A 20,070-nucleotide genomic window follows, 5' to 3' on the forward strand; every position below is an offset into this window, starting at 1 on the left:
AGGTACTAAGATAACAAGAGCCACAAAAGTAGAGTCACTACGAGCAAGTGACGTAGAAAGCGATCCTTTCCTTCTTCTGGATGAATTAGCCCTTAACTGTCTGGAAAGAACAGTTTATGAAAGGAAACTTGTTACTATGGAAACGGGCTTTCAATATCAAACAGGAAGCTTGACCACAAAGGGGTAATTACTTTAGATTTCCTCTTAATTTTATGTTTTCTTGCATTTCAATGACTGCACATCCATTGGTCAGAAACGCCCAATGGGCTAGGGCTGAGGTGAGCCAAGGGATAAATGAGGATCTCCAGCTAACTCCCCAGACGTTCTGGGCTTTACTGCTTTACACAATATCAGAGTGTGAAACTCCAAATTCAAATAATCATTCCAACTTTTCCCCCATGGAAAAAATCTCCTTAGTCAGGAGCATGAGAATCTCATGTTCTCTGTCAGTCTTCATTTGAGGGTACAGTTCGAGTCGTCAGCTGTATGAAAAGAGTAAATACATCGTATTTAAAGAAATATCAAAATGTTAAAATATTATGGAAGTCCTTATGGTATCGGTCTCTCCTTTAGTTTATTATTCCACTTTGTCAATCTCAGAGCACATCTGTGCTAAAATAAAGTCACTAACCTTATCCAGAAAGGCATGCAGAGCTGTTTCCTGGCGTTCCATATCAGCAGCCTGCCGGTGCCTCCCAATGGAGGCAATTATCTGTGTCTCCTTCTCCAAAAGTTCGCACAGAGCAGCCTTCCTTTCAGCTTGACTCAAATACTGGTCAATTTGTGCAAGTTCTTCTTGCCGCCAAACTAAAGGAATGACATGAAAAGCTCTTGAGTTGTCAAAATCCACTTCTTTTAAAAGAGAGAGAGAGAGAGAGAGATTTGTTTTTACTTTTAATTGTGGCTGTGTGGTTGTGCACGTGAATAAAGATGCCTGGGAGGCCAGGTGTGTCAGATCTCTTTGGAGCCAGAGCTACCACTGGCTGTAAGCCGCCTTATGTGATTGCTGGGAATCAAATTCAGATCCCTGTTCACCGACACACAAAAGAGTTTTGTCACAATCTTAACTCAAGGGTGTTAGGGTCCCTCCTGCAGCCTCTTTCAGTTACTTTTTCATCTTGTACAAGTTGCGCACCACCCTCTGATGCCCTCTGCTCTTTCTCCCCGTTCTTCACCACTTCCTATGCCATCTTAGCACATGCATCTCTGAGGACCCAGAATAGTAGCTCTACACAGAACAGTTTACATCACTTATCACATTTGTTGCATCCCTGTCTATTTCTCACAAACCCTGAATCACATCACCAAATTTTAAGGAGTAAACTTTATAGAGCATTTACTCTGTAGTCAAACTGATGCATTATGCTGTGATGAGCTCTAAGGTATTTTAAAGCACAGGTCACCATGAATCAAAATGAGGCTGTATGAATATATCCCAACATATGTCATAAATTCCGAAGAGGAATAATTTAGTGAACTCATCAGATCTAAATATCGACCTATATCATCATTTATGAATTTCTACATCAAACTTCAAACTTAAATCAAAATTTCTAGGCGCAGATATGTTTTAGGTAAAGGTTCTGTTCAAATCCTTATGCAAACTAAATTTGGGGAGGAATATTATTTTTCATTTCACATTTCAAAAATGTCAGGCTTACACTGGCAGAAGCATAAGATAGGAAATGACCTTAGAAATTAAATTGCTCATTCCTACATTTGATCACGCATCCTCCTCTCAGTGGCTTGGACAGGAATAATTTGTCTGCTGCAGAACCAATTTCATGAGCTACATGCCATCCCTTTGGGCGGCTGAAGGTAGTGTCATGTCTCTTTTATATTTTCCCTTCTTGAGACATAAACACTTTCATTTCTAAATTGTATATTGTATGACATAATTTCCTCTCACATCTTGGCCAACCTTTTTCTGTTTCCTATCACTCAAAATAAACTGCCAACCTTCTGTCAAGATAGAGCCTTCTGCGCAACCTGCCACACACGCTCCTGACTCAAGTGACAAAAAGTATGAAGAGGAAACAGATATGTGAAGCAGCAATAGAGATAAGAAAGGAACTTGATGTCCCAATAGCCTGCAGATCTCCCAGGAGATATAATGAAGATTTGGGTGGATAAACTGAAAATAAACTCTCCCCTTTCTTCTTTAAGGAATCAACACATTTTCTAGCCTCTCTCTAATTGGATAGTGGTTTAAAAAAAAATTCAAAAGGACAGAGTTTCTGCTTTTCTTTCCATTTATCATCATTCAGTGTTTAGCATTTTCCCCCACTGGGTTTTAAGACGTCATTTGAATATATGCTTCTTTGTGTAAGAGTCTATATCTCATTCTATAGACATAACCCAAGCATTATGTATTCCCCTCATGTTGTGTGGCAGCCATGTCTACTGTCTTTCAAGGTTGCAGGAATATTCCAAAATATGTTTCACTTATATACTTAGAGAGTGTTTGCTTTGTATTAAAACTTGGGATTTACTTTAATAGTCATGAGGTAATACAAAGTAAACATCTAAACCCTGAGTGTGGTTCTGGTCATCCATTTACACCCACTGCCTTTTATGACATATTGTTTTGTAATTTTATCAGGATACCTCTTTGTCCTCTCATATCTCAAGTTAAAACCACCCAAGTCATGTCAAGGATTGCTCTTTGTAAGAATACATTCTGTTCTATCTATATCAAGGATATATTGTTCAAACCCTAAATAGCTTGATCTAGCCAGCAAGGGGATCTTGAAAGGTAAAAGCTGCATTATCTTCAGCAAAAGGATTGTGAATTTGAGAACTAAATTATATGATGAAAGTCCAGGGGACCTATGATTGATGAGCTTGTTGTTTAAAAGTAGCTTTACCAACTAGAATAACGTTAAGAAATATGACAGACCTCATATACCAAAAGTCAGCTGATAAATCAAGGGAAATCGTTTTCTTGTAGAACAATAACTGAGAATATACGGCATTCAGACAGATGTGGGACACTCTTCTATATCCATACTTAAGATTTGTTGCAATCCAGAAACATGCATGTATATTCACACATTCATCCACATAGCGGTTTCTTATTACTTAAAGCCGTTAGCTTGTTACTATGAAATTTAGAAAGAAAGTAATCTATAGAGATAATCAGAAATGAAAACGCTGAAGCTCAATTTTAATTAAAAAAAAAAAAAAAAACACTTCTCCATTAGATGGTAAAACACATCAGTACAAAGTCCCAACCACCAAAGAGAAATGGGAAGTCACAGGGCAAAGACATCCAGAATATTCCAAGGTGGAATGATGGAAGTCAGGAGGGAGTCCTCCCTATTCATCTGATGTATGCTCCCTGGAGATACTAATCAAACAGTCAGAATATTGAGATCCTGTGCTGGTTTTCTGGGCCTGCCACAACTAAGTATACACGGAGCTTCATGAGTAGCAACAAAATCCCATTTCCTGACAATTAGGTTGTTTGTTCCTGAGGCCTCTCCTCTGGTGGCCATTTTCTCCTAATGCTCTGCCCTATATCCCACCTTTATCCTAATCAAATATTTTTATAGGGACACCTATTTTTTTTCTTTATTAGTTCTTAAAAAAATATCACCAGATACAACCACACTTGAGGTACAAAGAATTCAGAGGTCAACATAAGAATTTGGGGGAATACAATTTCAGCCAATAAGAAAGCCATTGGAGCAAAACATATAAAAAGAAATTGGTTAATTGGAAATAATAAAGCTAATTTGTCCCTTAAATTTATAAATAAGTTAGGACTTCTGTCAATATTCCATATTCCCAAATAATCTAATTTTAAAAAATGGGGTACAGAGTTAAACATAATTCTCAACAGAGAAATATCAAATGGCTGAGAAGCACTTAAAGAAATGCTCAGCATCTTTAGTCATCAGGGAAATTCAAATCAAAGCAACTCTGTGATTCTATCTTATATCCATTGGAATGGCTAAGACTAGTGACAACACATGCTGGTAAGGATGTGGAGAAAGGGGAACCCACTCCTCCATTGCTAGTGGGAGTACAAACTTGTACTTTGGACATCAATCTGGTGTTTTCTCAGAAAATTGGAAATAGTTCTGCCTCAAGACCCAGCTATACCACTCCTGGGCATATATTCAAAAGATGCTCTACCATACAACAAGGACATTTGCTCAGCTATGTTCATAGCAATATAATTTGTACTAGCCAGAATCTGTAAACAACCTAGATGTCCTTCAACCAAAAAAAAAAAAAAAATGAGGAAATCATGAAATTTGCAGGTAAATGGTGGGACCTGAAAAGGATCATCCTGAGTGAGCTGTCCCAGAAGCAGAAAGACACATACAGTATATACTCACTCATATAGACATATAACATAGGATAAACCTACTAAAATCTGTACATCTAAAGAAACTAATCAAGAGAGAGGACCCTGACTAAAATGCTCAATCCCCATCCTGAAAGGCAAAGAGGATGGACATCAGAAGAAGAAGAAAACAGGAAACAACCTAGGAACCTGCCTCAGAGGGCCTCTGAAAGCCTCTGCCCTGCAGACTATCAAAGCAGACGCTGAGACTTGTGGCCAACTGGATCTTTTAAACCAAGAACAAATACATATGTGTATGTGATTGTCTCAATAATCACATTAAATGTAAATTATATTTAAACACTCCAATGAAAAAAAGCACAGGTCATCTGATTAGGTTTTAAGGATAATATCAAAGTATGTATCTTGAACATAAAGACACAAGATCAAAAAGTCACAAAATACAGAAAGGTATATAATGCTAACAGTGCCCTAAAGAAAGCTGGGGCTAGGCATAGAGACAGACACTTGAATAAAGAGAGAGGGGCAAGAGGGAAGAGAGATGAAAGGAGAGAGGGAGGAGGGAAGAAGAAAAAGGAAAGAGAAAAAGGGGGGGTAAAAAAAAGAATATATTGATATCACTCCAAATTTGTCATAGCTAAGAATGTTACAGAAATAATAAGAATTCATAATGATAAAAAATTAATCCTATCATTAGTATATGTATTAGTACATCATTATAAATACTTCTGCATCTAGCAAGAGAAGTTCAAGCAAGCAATATCTAATTGAACTGCAAAGAGAAGTAAAGAAACCATAACAAAAGCTGGGACTGTATTACCTTTCTCCCAGTATTTGATAAACACACAAGTGGGAAATTAGGAAGCAGAACAGTCTAAATCAAACTGATATAAATGCTATTCACCAACCATCCCTTCCAACTATAACAGAACACAAATTCTTCTCAAGTACGACAGCATGTTTTCCAAGATGACTTGCATTTTATTACTAAAACAAGCCTTGATAAATTTAGAAGAACTCATCATGTAAATGTATATTCCAAAATAAAATAAGAAATCAGAAACAAATACCTATGAAAAATCTTTATTTTATTAAATGACCTACTTCTAAATAATATGTAGGTCAAAGACAAATTATAAAAGTACCCAGAAAGCATTTTGAAAAGAAGAAAATCAAACTCAATATATCATAAATTTGGGATATAGCTAATGCAGCAGTAGTGGAGGGCATTTAAAACATCAAAGTCCAATATCAGAAATGAATCCAGGTCTCATTCATTACTTTACTTCACCATATTATGAGAAAGAGATCAGTAAATTGAACCAAAAGCAAATAGAACAGAGGAAATGGTAATAAAAGAGGTAACAAACAATAATAAAAACAAATATATATATATGATAAAGAAATCAATAAAAGAGAAATAAAATTTGTAAATCCATAGCCCAATTAGCAAGAAAAAAGATAAAGACATAATTTCTGGTATTAGGAGTTTAGGGTGATATTATTACATATCCTACAAATAGGAATACAGACATTGTAGCTATTATGCCAATATAGTCATAAATATATGTGAAATAAAAGAGTTACTTAAATTATGCAAATTATGCAAACTAACAAAGCTCAGTATAAAATGTTGTATTCTCTCTAGCATCCATTGGTTAGTTGGTGTGGAAAAAAAAAATGGTCTCTAAATTCAAACACCTAGCAGACTCTTTTGCAAAAATTTACAAATATGTTCTACCTAAAACCCGGTTGGCTCAGACGTAGCCCATAGACTCAGTCTCCAAGTGAATTCTCTAGTACGGGGAACAGTGGCTGGCTTTCTGATCACCCCCCCTCTGGGGTGTCAAGAAAAAGTAAACTATGTGAAGGATTTATATGTTGAAAGGCAAGACACTGATGAAAGGAATCAAAAAATATTGAAACGAATGGAAAGACATACAGTGTCCACAGGTTCAGTATTGTTAAGATGTTGGTTATCCCGGCCTAGCTACAGATTAAACACAACTCCAGTCAAACTCCCAGCAAAGGGTTTTTTAGTGGAATAAAGCTAATTGTGAAACCTTAGTGTAAAGACCAGAACCAAAGTAGTCAGAAGAATAATGGAAGAATTGTATTATTCAGCTTTAACACAGACTACAAACACACAGAATCAATACATTGTGGTGCTGGTGAAAGAGAGAGGCAGAGACAAATCAGAGGGGTCAGCAAGAAATTCATCTACACACATACAGTCAAGTGACTCATTACTGCTGTGGTCTGGATGTGTGTGTGCCCCAAATTTCACCTGTGAACTTTCATCCTCGAGGCAATGATCTTAGCTCGGGCTTCCAGGAAGAGACTAGGTTCTGGCAGTGAACTGCTCACCAATTAGATCAAGTCCTTGTGAAACGGGCCTAAGCAAGCAACGCACCCTCAAATGTGTGTTGTTTATAAGCTACACAACCTACAGTACTTTGCTTTAGAAGCCTGCAAAGAGTAGGACATTGAAGAAAATATGGGAACAAATCAATGGCAACAAGGCTGTATTTTCATCAAATGGAAAGAGAACAACTGGATGCTCAAAACCACTTAAAATTAACTTCAACTTACATCTCGTATTTCATATATTTTGTCATATTAAATTATAAATATAAATGTAACACACGAAACTATAAAATAGTTTTAGGGGGAAAGCTGTGTGACCCTGAGTTTGGAAAATGTTTAGATATAACACTAAGTACATGATCTATATGAAAACAAATTGATAAACTGAACTGAACTTTATCAAAGATGAAAATGTTCGCTCCAGCAAAGACGGCGCTAGGAGAATGGAAGACAAGCTGTGATGACTTTTCCTGAGTAGACTCACAAAAATGCTTATTCATAGAGAGACAATGACAAACCAAAGACAATCTTTCCTTCATGTACAGTCTAGGGGTACAACTAGTTTTTAGGGTTACCTACAGTGTGGGTGACTTGACCTGGATCACCAGAGTCCAGCCACCCTGAGTGACAGCTCCCAGGAACTGGAGTTCCCTGTGCAGACGGGAAGATGGCCTGAGCTCGCCTGCCCCAGTGATTGTCACATGATTGTAGCACACTCTAACTAGCGCCTCAGGGAGGGGCTTCAGAAATGTAGCAAGTTCCTGATGATCTCCTTGAGCTTCAGGAGTGCCCCCCCCCCCCCCGCAGTAGCAGTACTGCCTTGATCCAAAGGAAACAGCTACACAACACAAGTCAAAGGTGGAAAGTCCAGAACCCACGGAGGAGGTTTGGGGAAAGGATTGATGCCTCTGGAACCTCACTCGCCCAGCCTCTCATCTCCATGTTTCTCTTGCCCACTGTTTAGAAAGGGGAGAAGGTGTGCTCTTACTGAGCTGACTTGAGTCCCTCTTCTTCCAACCTGACAGGTGACTCATGCTTTCTAGCCTGGGGCATTTAACCTAAACCTCCCCATTCTCCAAGTCTCCAGGCCCAGAGAGATGCCTAAACTGCAGGTAGCTGTGATAAGGGTGTCAACCGGTCACCTTGAGCCTCTTCCCGACAAAAACCCCATTGTTTCTCCAGTTGACCCATTGAACAAGACAGGGGAGGACCCTGGCTTGTTCACTCCCTCCCTCCTGTGTAGTTTGATAGACAACTGTGCTTTTCTACTCAAAATATCCTGGGAGTGACAGACATCGTAATGTTCTCTTCCAGATCTCTAGCAACCCTGGGTTGCAGTCAGACACTGGGCGAAAGTCACAAAGGGCCTCGGTGTTCCTCAAACTAAAGGAACATATTTCAAAGACTCCCCAGGAGGACTCCTTTGAAATATCTCTCACAATCCTCTTGGAAACTACTTCAAAGTAATGGCTAACTTTAAGAAAAAAAAAAAAAAAAAAACACTTTTACTAGCCTCCTCACATCTTTCCTTCTTTTTTAATTTCTTTGATCTTACTGAGTGGTCCACGGGCCAAGGATTAGTTCTCAATTTATTTCTCCTATAAAGTCCTTACAAGGGGGCCAGAATGTCTTACACTGACTCTGATATCCTGCTATCCAACCTCTTGGGCTCTCAGCCAAAAATGAATCTCTGTGATACTGATGGACATCCTCTGGAAACAGCACGAAGCAGGAGGAGGGGGAGGAGGAGAAGCCGACGACAGACGTGCCTGAGATTAGATCGGTGGTGGAATAACTAAAGCCTATACTTTTCCTGGAAAAGCACAAACTGGTATGTTCTTTGAAAGGCAGTCTATCAGCTCACTAAAGCTGAAAAATGCGTGTCTTATGAACTAGAATCTCTACTCCTGGGTCTTACACCCTAGAGAAACACGTGCTTGTCTTCTTCAGCAAAGGGCATTGCCAATGTGTTAAAAAGCAGAGCCTGGGTACAAATCCATGGTAAAATGGATGAAATAGTTGTGACTCTTTCCTGCAATGGCATACTCTATGGAAATGATGAAAACTGAGCTGCTTATGACAACATAGACAGAACTTTCACTATAAAAGACAGGCATAAAAATTTTATTCTGAATAATTCTACTTTTATACAAATTGAAAACGAGCAAGACAAGTCTGCAATCTGGAGTCTCCTTAAGATATGTGTCCTAGGGGCTGGCTGCTGGGAGTTTGACCATGCTCCAGCAAGTATACAGGCAATAAAAATTGGACTCATGTTTTTGGTTGTTAGTCTTTTTCTTTCTTTCTTTCTTTCTTTCTTTCTTTCTTTCTTTCTTTCTTTCTTTCTTTCTTTCTTTTTGGGAGAAGAGGAGTCACAAAGGTTAGGGGAACAGACCTGAGAGGACTAGGAAGAGAGTGTAATTGGACTCAATATGTAAAATAATCAATAAAACTATTATGTTGAAAAAAAAAGAATTTGGGTACTCAAACCAATGTTTTTTAGCTGTTGGCATTCACAGAAATTCAGCCCTATCACACTGCTATAGAAGGAAGGACACAGACATTGAGTGTCAGCTGGGGATGATCCTGCTGCTGTATATTAGTTGATCCTGTTCATCTTCTTAAATAGATAACATCTTGCTTTTCTTACTGAGGAAATATTGTCTTTAAAAAGAAAACTTTTAAATAGCTAGAAGCTGAAAATAACCCAGATGCCCCTAGAATGGATACAGAAATTGTGGTACATCTACACAGTGGAATATTACTCAGCAATGAAAAACAAGGAAATCATGAAATTTGCAGGTAAATGGTGGGAACTGGAAAGGATCATCCTGTATGAGCTGTCCCAGAAACAGAAAGACACACACAGTACTCACTCATATAGACATATAAAATAGGATAAACCAACTAAAATTTGTATGTCTAAAGAAACTAATCAAGAGGGAGGACTCTGACTAAAATGCTCAATCCCCATCCCGAAAGGCAAAGAGCATGGACATCAGAAGAAGAAGAAAACAGGAAATGAGGTATGAACCTGCCACAGAGGGCCTCTGAAAGGCTCTGCCCTGCAGACTATCAAAGCAGATGCTGAGACTTATGGCCAATTGTTAGGCAAAGGGCAGGGAATCTTATGTAAGAAGTGGGAAATAGGTAAGATCTGGAGAGGACAGGAACTCCACAAGGAGAACAACAGAACCAGAAAATTTGAACACAGGGATCTTTCCAGAGACTCATACTCCAGCCAAGTACCAGGCATGGAGATAACCTAGAACCCCTGCACAGATGTAGCCCATGGCAGTTCAGTGTCCAAGTTGGTTACATAGTAATGGGAAGAGGGACTGCCTCTGACATAATCTGATTGGTCTGCTCTTTGATCACCTCCCCCTGAAGGGGGAGCAGCCTTACCAGGCCACAGAAGATGACAATGCAGCCACTTTTGATGAGACCTGATAGACTAAGATCAGAAGGAAGGAGAGGGGGACCTCCCCCAACAGTGGACTTAGGGCGGGGCATGCATGAAGAAGGGGGAGGGAAGGTAGGATTAGGAGGGGAGGGGGAGGGGTTTATGGGGGATACAAAGTGAATAAAGTGTAACTAATAAAAAAAAAAAAAAGAAAGAAAACTTGATTTATGAATTGCAGTTCAAAGCATGCAACTGTCTCTGTGGGCCACAAGAGGGCAGCAGTTACAAGGCACAGCTAGAAAAATGGAATGAAAAACTTGTATAACTTGGCATAAAACACTGATCATGTAAACAGATGTTAAGTAAGCCCCTCAAAAAAATGTAATTATTCTAAATGTTTAAATTTATGATTCTAAGATGGAAAAACTAACATGAGTTTTCTGTGGAAGAAATTTCTATTTGTTCTCATTTTCTCCATACAATTCCCTGAAATTAGTTACTACAGGACAGGACATTTCCTCTAAATGTTATATTTGTGTTTTTCAGGTTATTGAATAAGATTTAACTAAAACTGTTGTATTCTGTTCAGAGTTCGGGAAAGTGAGGTTCAACTTAACACTATTAACAAGCAGAAAGGGCAGAATTTGGTGGTTTCTGATATTTTTTTCACAATTGTCCATCAACAGGACAAAATAATGCTGACATCTTTAGCTAATCCATATGTGATTTGGAAGATCATTCTCATAGATCCCTGCTATAATAGATCATTAGATTTTTTTTTTTTTTTGAAGAAACATAGCTAACAATCCTCTCTATTGAATCATCAAATCAGGAATCGATCCTTTGGAAATGAATCCAGTGCTTTCTCAGAAAATTTAGAATAGTTCTAGACCCAGCGATACCACTCCTGGGCACATACCCGAAATATCCTCCACCATTCAATGAGGACGTTTGTTCAACCATGTTCGTAGCAGCTTTATTCATAATAGCCAGAATCTGTAAACAACCTAGATGTCCCTCAACAGAGGAATGGCTACAGAGATTGTGGCACATTTACACAATGTAATACTACTCAGCTATTAAGAATAGGGAGATCATGAAATTTGTAGGCAAATGGATGGAACTAGCAAAGGTCATCGTGAGTGCGGTAACTCAGACCCAGAAAGATACACATGGTATATATTCACTTATGACGGATTTTAATCATATAGTATAGGATAGACACACTACAATTCACAGACCCAAAGAAAGTAATCAATGAGGAGGACCCAAGGGAGGATGCTTAACTCTCACTCAGAAGGGGAAATAGAATAGACATCAGAAGTGGCTGAAGAGAGAGAACAAGACAGGAGCCTCTGAGAGGCTCCACCCAGCAGCTAATTGAAACAGATGCTGATACCCACAGCCAAAAATTGGGAGAAGTGTGGGGAGTCTTGTGGAAAAGTGGGAGGAAGGTTAGAAGGACCCGGAGGTGCCAGGAGCTCCACAAGGAGACCAACAGAACCAACTAACCAGAGCCCAGAGGGCCATGTGGAGACTGAAGTACCAATGAAGAATCATGAATGGCCTGGACCTAGGCCCCCTACACAGATGCAGCAGACGCGCAGCTCATACGGGTCCTCTAGCAAGAAGTTGGGATCTGTCTCTGTCATGGGTTCTGTTTCCTGCTTTCTGCTCACTTCCCCCTGGTGGGGCTGCCCTCTCCCCCCCCCACCCCCAGCTGTAGGGGAAGAGGATGCTCTCAGTCTTGATTTGACTTACTGAGCAGGGGTGCATGTGAGGGATCCCCTTAGCTGAGGAACGAGGGGAGAGGGGAGGAGGGAGGGTGAGTGAGACAAGGAGGAGAGGAGAGAGGGGGCTTTGATCGGGATGTAAAGTGAATAAATAAATTTATTAAAATTTAAAAGAATTGATCTTTATATAATAGAGAGTAACCACAAAAACAGACAAGCTACTATGCCCACCAAAGAAGCCTCTCTTTACCAAAAATGGAGACCATCATGGAAAACCAGAATCAGACATGATACCATGGGGAGCCCAGTTCCTAGAAATACATCTAACAGCTCCTGCATCTATGGCTCAAGGAACGCATGGAAGAGGGAGCAGAAAGGCTGCACTAGGCAGAACACCAGGAAGTCCGCAGTGAAGCAGCTTCTCCTGGAAATGGATCCATAAACAAGCTGCAGCATCAATGGGTACATTAGCAGGAAAGGGAGAAATTTTCATGGGGCCCAACCTCCAGACAAAGCTACAGACAACTAGTGACTGCTGGTAGAAAGAGAGCTAGCCTCTTCCTTATTGGTGGTCCCATGCAGAGTCAGCTGTGAACGTATATACATACAAATAACAAAACAGACTCGGTGGGTTGTGCTCACACATTATGCATATATATGTAATAAAGAAAAGCAGTCTTTCAACTTGGGGGGGAGTGAGATTGGGAAGGGCTGGAGGGAGGGTAGGAGGAAAGGATTGGAGTAAAGGTGGGTTAGGTGTTATAATTCTATTTGAATTAAAAACTTTTTGGTTTTTTTTTTTTAAACAAGGTTTCTCTGTGTAGCCTTAGCGGTTCTGGACTCACTTTGTAGACCAGGCTGGCCCCAAACATACAGAGAGCTGTCTGATTCTGTCTTCCTAAGTGCTGGGATTACAGGCATGAGCCACTGCACGGGGCTTAAAGCATATTTTTAAAGAAAGACTCAGTCACTGGGACTGGCAAGAGGTTTGGTGGGTGAAGGTATTTGCTGCCGTGCCTGACAATCTGAGTTTGACTGTTGGGACCTACATGATAGAAAGAAGAAGCTGTCCCCTGCAAACCTCCTTACACACAGTGGGGCACACGCGCATGCGTGTACACACACACACACACACACACACACACAGGCCACACACACACACACATACACACACACACAGGCCCGGCTGGTCTACATAGTGAATTCCAGGACAACCACTTATATCCCTGTGTATATGTATATAAATATACACATACATATGTTTATAAATATATGTATACTCGTGTGTGTGAATTTTATAGATTTCTCTAACCTCGGTCCCTAAGACTACTCCCTACAACAATGGTGTCTTTCTTTTGTTCCCATGTATTCTGTCTATCCTGCAAAACTCCTACAGCACTTACGTTCCAGAGCGTTGTAAAGGAGCTCAAAATCTTCTTTTGTTTTAGGGTTGTGCCTGCGGTAATAGTCCATTTGTATCCAGTCTTCCTTTTCTCTGACCTTCTTGAGCTCTTCCTCCTCTTCCCACTCCAATCTTTGTTGCTTTTGTTTTCTTAAGTTGTCCACATAGCACTTAGCGTGCCAGCGCCTGTAGTTGGTCTGTATCACCAACACCTGGGTTTCAGTCGGAAGGAAACAAAAGGTGTCACTGGCTGACCAGAACACAAAGAACAGCAACAATGGTTGCTTCAGTTCAAAGTCTACAGCAAAACAAAACTGTCAGCCTGGTCTTAATTCTTTCTGAGGCATTATGCATAGTAATGTAAGGGCTAGGAATAATGTCCCACTCTCCTTCAGCTTTCACATCTAGCAGTACATTGCTGTGAGACTATTTTAAGTGCTTAAGAGCACAGACTCTAGAGGGAAAGTTGATGGAAATCTTCTTTCTGCTTTTCCTCCATGCCTGGCTTTGGATAACTAACTAACCATTCTCTCATATGCAACAGCCATAGGAAGTTTTTAGCCCAAGACTAGTTCCGTAAACATTACAGCAGTTAGAAATCATAACTGTCTCTAGCTTACGAGTGGCTCCAAGTTTAAACACATATTTACAACAGAATTGCATTTTCTAAACACATTTCAAGGAGGTACACATGTATGTCATCAAAAGCAGGCTGAGTCTCTTACGGTTAGACCATTATTTTATTTGGAAGCGTGAAGAAAATTTTTCCTTGGTGTAGACCCTCCCCCATGAAGACTTGAACTAGACACAGTCTACACAATGGAGTCTCCTTGGTCTCCCTGAAGATGAGAACAGCTAATTTCCTCACAGTTACATGACATTGTGGGACATGTCCCCAGGCTTCCCAGGGATAATTAACCTTGGAGGACGGGGGGGGGGGGGGGGGGCATTTTCCGTTTTGGTCCTACTGACCACATCAGAATTTCCTTTGAGAATACACCAAAGAATAATTGACCATTTTTAAAGAGCCCCCAAAAGAGAAGGAAGGCCCCTCACAGAACAAAAGGAACAGTGTTCTTTTGTGGAGAGGACCACTTGTAAAGGCAATTATCAAAACAGGGCCCAGACTGACACCATCAGTGAGTATCCAGGGACTTCCGCCAGTGTAGCTTTTCCTGGTGCTACTCCAGAGCTGCTGGGGAACGGAGCATCACTGGATTTAAGGCCTTCTCTACAAGAGGGGGACAGCGCCTGATACTGGAAACCTGGCTAACGACTCTCAGTGCTGCTGAAGTCATGGTTACTGGAGGAGAATCTATCACCACTAAGTCACTAAGCCTCTTCCCTTTCCTGAACTTCACTAGCTCATGGGCTTCCCTTCCCCAGATACCCAGTCTTAGAACCCCGCTACTTAGGCTAGGCACTCTCTGGCTTGGGCCTCTCTTGGTCTTCATATCTCATCCTCTCCCATTGTCTCTTCTGCTCTCTCCTGATTCTATTCTGGCCAGGTCCAGTCTACTATCTCTTCCAGATACCTCTGTTGTCTTCGCTCTCATATCTACAATTAAAAAAAAAAAAACTTGCCCTTTATTATGCCATGAAGTGGTCATGTAGTCCATGCATACAGATGGGGAAAGTCCAACGGGCCTCAGCCCTACATAAAGAACTATAAGAAACTGAGGAAAGCTGGTAGCAAGGGAGATGGCTTTTCCCCAGGAAAAGAACACATTAATTGGTTGTCCAGTGCCAAATGGTCAGCCCTGAAAATATATGGACCACTAACATTATACAGCGCGAATGTATAATGATGATGATGATGATGATGTGTGTGTGAGAGAGAGAATGTGTGTGTGTGTGTGTGTGTGTGTGTGTAAAACATTAGAGAAAAATGAAACCATGAGTTTGAAGGAGAATATGGAGAGGTATATGGGAAGGTTTGGAGGGAGGAAAGGAAAAGAAGAAATGCAATTATTCTGTAGTCTCAAAAAGAAAAAAGATTTAAAAAGAAGTAAAGAAACCAAAGGCTAGCAAGCTAATGGCACTAATGAAGTCAGCTAATAATAAGAGTAACAATCAGAAGAAAACAACAAGAACAAAAACTAAAAAGCAGTATTTCTTTGGAAGACTCTGTATCTTTAAGATGTCAGAGCAACCCCTCTCTTTGAATGACTACTTTTCTCTTATTGAGAAACTTTGTCCTCAAAAACTATAAGCCGTCAAGAACTTTGCCACTTGTGATCAGGGAGACTGAAACATCTCACTCCTGCCTGAAGGAATGAAGAAAAACATAAAAATTTAAAAAACTTTAATTTCTGGTTATTTATATGGAGGGACATTCAGGATGGTTGCCTTTAGTAGCAATAGTGGCACACACCTGTGATCCTAGCATTAGGGTAGGCAGAGGCAGGCAGATCTCTGTGAGTTCGAGGCCAGCCTGGTCTACAAAAACAGTCAAGGACAGCCAAGGCCATTATACAGAGAAGCACCGTCTCAAAAAAAAGGGGGGGGGACTTAAACTTAAACCCATGTTGTTCTTCCCCAATATGCCATGGCTTAGAAAAATACCCAGAGAATAATTGGCATAAGCAGGTAATTTTCACTGTTTGACCCCCGTGAACACTGTCTTACCGCACGCAGCCTCATATCATGGTACTGTTTTGCTGAAAAGTACCTCGACGGCTTGAGCAGCTTATCAGTCAAGTTTGATACATACACACCAATTTTAGTCATCTGAGTGGATGTTGTATTTGTAGTTTGTTGCAACTTTTTTCTCTGAAAAACTGTCTAAAATAAAAACATTCAAGTAAGCACCCACTGCATAATTTCTATAGTAAAGAAACTCTTATAAACATCTGCAAGTGCAGAGTTTCTACACATTTACATTACTCTCTTTCGTCATCTCAGTTGTCATACAGGTTACGGTGCGGGGAGTGGATGAAGTCCTGAGTGAGTATGTATTATTGACATGAGCACAGCCATTTCAAAGACCCCAGTGCCTCAGTCCCATGGAACTGGCAGGGCCTTCCCGAGGTTAGGCTCAGGGCAAGAGCAAGGCCTAACATCCATTGGTTAAAGAAGGAAGGTTTGTGTGTAGAAAATATCCTCCTCAGCTTCCTCCTCTGAGATACTGCAACCCAGACTGCTCCCCTGGTCAGCCCTGTGAGATTGGCTGGCTCCTTCTTCGGCTGCACAAGCCTCCTTCAGTGCTGTGTAATAAATGCACCGAGTTTCTGGGCTGCTGGGGCATCTCTCTCAGAGCATCTGACACATCTGTCCCCAGCTTTTCTGCCTTCTCTTCGTTACCTGTCACCACAGCAAGGTAAACCCCAAAGCTGTGCAGGTTGGGGCACAACTTAAAATATTTGAGGGGCCATACAGTACATGATTGCTGATTTTATAATGTCACATAACATAAACAGGAAGATAATGGCATTACCTGGGTGTCCCTGCAAAACAGATTGGGCTTTTCCGGAATCTTCTTAGGTACGGTTTGTGTTCCAGCATTGTGAAATTCTACTCCTGTTAGTTTATGTCTAAATCCACCAAGAAATGGCTTGTGGAAGTCAGATTTTATTATCTCAACAGCTATCTCCTCATAGTTATCAAGGCCTAAGGAGATGAAAGCCAAGACTGAAGGCAAGTTCAACACCAGGACACACTAAAGTACTTGATCTGGAAGACGTCAGAGGACTCACTTGTCTGTATGGTGACTGTTATTATCTGGGAGCCCTCGCTCAAGCCCTCTATCCTCTTGACTGGATATTGTTCAGGTTGGGTGGAACATATCTCTACCTGAGCAGCTTCTTGTGGCTTAATTCCAAATCGTAATAGAGTATCATTGTTGCCAACAATGTTGCCTAAGAAAATGAAAATGTCAGAGTTCTTTTATGACAAAGAAATGGATATTTCTGTCTATTCTTTATTTTAAATGGAGAAAATTGTGTGTGTGTTTAATTTGTACCAAATGATGTTTCAATCAACACATGCCCATGTTGTGAAATGGTTAAGTCAAGCCAACAAATCCATTACTCGCACACTTACTTTCTGTGGTGAGAACACTTAAGTTTTACTGTCTTAGTAATGTTCAAGTATATAATAGATGTTGTTAGCCATAGTCACCATTATATGCAGTGACCAACCAGATGATCACATTTTAAGGAAATGGAGAATCACGAAGGTGCTTGTAAAGTACACATGTCAGTAAATTACTAAATGTAATATTAATGATTTCTACCTCCTGCTATAATGTTAGTACAGACAAGTCCACAAAACAGGAGCTATAATTTGATATATCTTATAGATAACTGAAAGAGAAATAAAGAGATGGAAATTTCATTTTCCTTGCTTTAATCAGTTCATATTGTATAACTTACTGAAGCATCATGTTGTCTCATAAGAATGCATGTGATTACATAGGTAAAAAAATAATAATAAAGCCAACCATGGTGACTCATGGCTAATCCTACTCCTGGAAAGGATGAGGCAAAAGGGTTATCAACCTAGGAGTTCAAGTCCCACCTAAGCTATATAGTGACTTGTAGGCTGGGTTACAGTGTAAGAGTAGGTTTAAATAAAACAATAAAGAGTAAAAACGCCATGATGGGAATACTTAGTGGCTTTTATGAAGCAATGCTGCGTTACAAACAGAGCTATCTTCCAGTTCTTCAAAGATATAAATACCCAATAACCATGAAACTCTAAAAGCACTTGAATATAAACCCTCCCTACAGTATGAGCAGAGTCATGTACTAAATGTTTACTCCACACAAAAGATAACGCAGGCCATGTCCAAGTGAGTGAAGCATAATCTGTCGATCTAGAATCCAGAATAGCAAGCAAGCAGATCTCTGCTCCAAGCTGATCCACTCTCCCGTGCAGAAAAACACTGCCTCGTTCCCTTTCTCTCCTAACAAAGCCATATTCAACGAACGCCATGTCTCTATTACATGGCTTCAACTTGTATGCATTCTCTCCTGCTCTGCACTGCCACCGGTGTATTGAGTTAAGTAGCTAATCCTTTTCTGGTTGGTGGGATGCAAAAATACAATGAAGAGCTAAGACTGGTCCAGCTGGTAATGTGCTTTCCGCATATCTGTAAGCCCAGCAGTGGGGAGGATTCTGAAACTTGCTCCGCAGCTGGTCTAGTCATAGCAGTAGGTTCCTGGTTAAGTGAATTATGGCACCAGGAGTAGCCCCTGTCCTGATCCCTAAGACCTAAACTTACACAGCAACAATGACTGCAGGTTTGATTAAGGGTGCAAAATGGAGAGCTTATCCCCACTACCTAGCTGTGCTCTGCATCACATGTACTCTTGTTAAAGGAGGAGGAAAAGACTTAGGGGAAAAGTTAGTACAACAGAAGCAAAGTGACATCTGCCTAAATATGTGTCTCTGAGGATGGATGAAGGGTCAAGGAAGCACTAAATGCCAGGACTGCAACTCTGGAAGCTGGAGTGGCAAGGGAGTGGATTTCCCACTAGATAGTCCAGAGAGAGAACAGATCCACAAGCACCTTAGCTGGACCCCACTGAAAAAGACGTAAGGCCTCTGTCCTCTAGTACTGTCAAGGACATTTACTTTGCACCTCTGGGTTATATCAGCCATTACAATAGCCACAGCAAGCTAACGCACACCCCCTGAGCTTTCTTCATCTCTGTGTTCTTCTCTAGCATAGCCACAGACCATCAGGCTTGAGCTACAGTCCTCATGCTCAAAGAAAGCACCTGTTTTGAAGGATCGTTGGTTGGCATAGAATCTCACAGTGCTCTGTTCGGTACTGACATAAACTTGCTACCCAGAGGTTGTAAGGTGACTATAAAGAAGAACAGTTGGTCATAAAACACCAAAAACAGAGCTCACTCTGTGTCCTTTACCGGATCTCTAAGCTTTTTCTAGCCTCAAATTTTAGCCTTCACATTTGAGTTAAGGTCCCGCAGTTTAAACTGCCCTCTTTGATGGCACGCAGTTCAAGCTCCACCACATCAAAGTGCATTGACTTTAAGGAGGTTCCCTGAGTTTACTGTCCAAAGGGTTGGCAATAGCATCCCCTTCAAATGGTTTAGGTATACATTGATGATAAAATAAGCAGAGTATTTTGCAGAGGTGCTGACCTGCTGAGGACCCGGCATGCCAATCTTTGTGATCATCGCTACTGTTTTTGTTGAGAATCACTCTGAACTTGAGCTTAGTTTACCCAATCAACCTTTAACTGGCTATTTCACTATATCTTAACGTCTGGAGCTCATTCACTCTTGTGGGGGTTAAAACATTTTGTTGCATTTTTTATTCACTTACTGATTCGGTGTGTGTGTGTGTGTGTGTGTGTGTGTGTGCATGTGCACACGCATGCACATGGGTGCTTGCCTGCAAGTATGTGTGTGCATGTCATGCACAGAAGTGACAGTCAAAGGACAACTTGAAGGAGTTAGCTCTCTCCTTTCGCCATATGGTCCCAGGGATAGAACTCAGGTTGTGTAGTTTGGCATAAAGTGTCTTGACCTGCTGTGCCATCATACCCGCCTTAAAAAAAATTGACTTAGAACTAAATTTGTTCTCTGGAAACTACGTGTAACATCTTTATAGGTCAATAGAAAAAGGATTTTAGTGAAAACATTGGGATTTGTTCCTATGTGTCCTGTGTAAACATGTCAGCTACACTAACCTGGTAGACTCCCACAGTTATGAACAAGTTATCTCATTGCAACATAAGGATGAATAACTTAAGCAGATATTTTCAACAACATCCACAAAATGTAAGTAAGATTTACACTGTGAAAATTACCTTAATGTATGGAAAAACTCAGAAACTACCATTTTTGTGCTCTGTATGTTCTTGTTCATCACCTATTTT

General features: G+C 40.5%; 1 protein-coding gene across 1 annotated transcript in view; it reads right to left on the reverse strand.

The window, feature by feature from the left end:
* Nucleotides 1-20,070, reverse strand: part of Iqub (IQ motif and ubiquitin domain containing) — a 57,289-nt gene that overhangs the window by 31,117 nt on the left and 6,102 nt on the right. The window contains exons 4-8 of the mRNA XM_021638772.2: nucleotides 16,916-17,077; nucleotides 16,657-16,829; nucleotides 15,849-16,004; nucleotides 13,222-13,432; nucleotides 632-807 (exon numbers count right to left, since the gene is read on the reverse strand). Coding sequence (XP_021494447.1) covers nucleotides 632-807; nucleotides 13,222-13,432; nucleotides 15,849-16,004; nucleotides 16,657-16,829; nucleotides 16,916-17,077 — 878 coding nt within the window. The remainder of the gene's footprint in view (nucleotides 1-631; nucleotides 808-13,221; nucleotides 13,433-15,848; nucleotides 16,005-16,656; nucleotides 16,830-16,915; nucleotides 17,078-20,070) is intronic.

Source organism: Meriones unguiculatus, chromosome 21, assembly GCF_030254825.1.
Source record: "Meriones unguiculatus strain TT.TT164.6M chromosome 21, Bangor_MerUng_6.1, whole genome shotgun sequence".
Taxonomy (NCBI): domain Eukaryota; kingdom Metazoa; phylum Chordata; class Mammalia; order Rodentia; family Muridae; genus Meriones; species Meriones unguiculatus.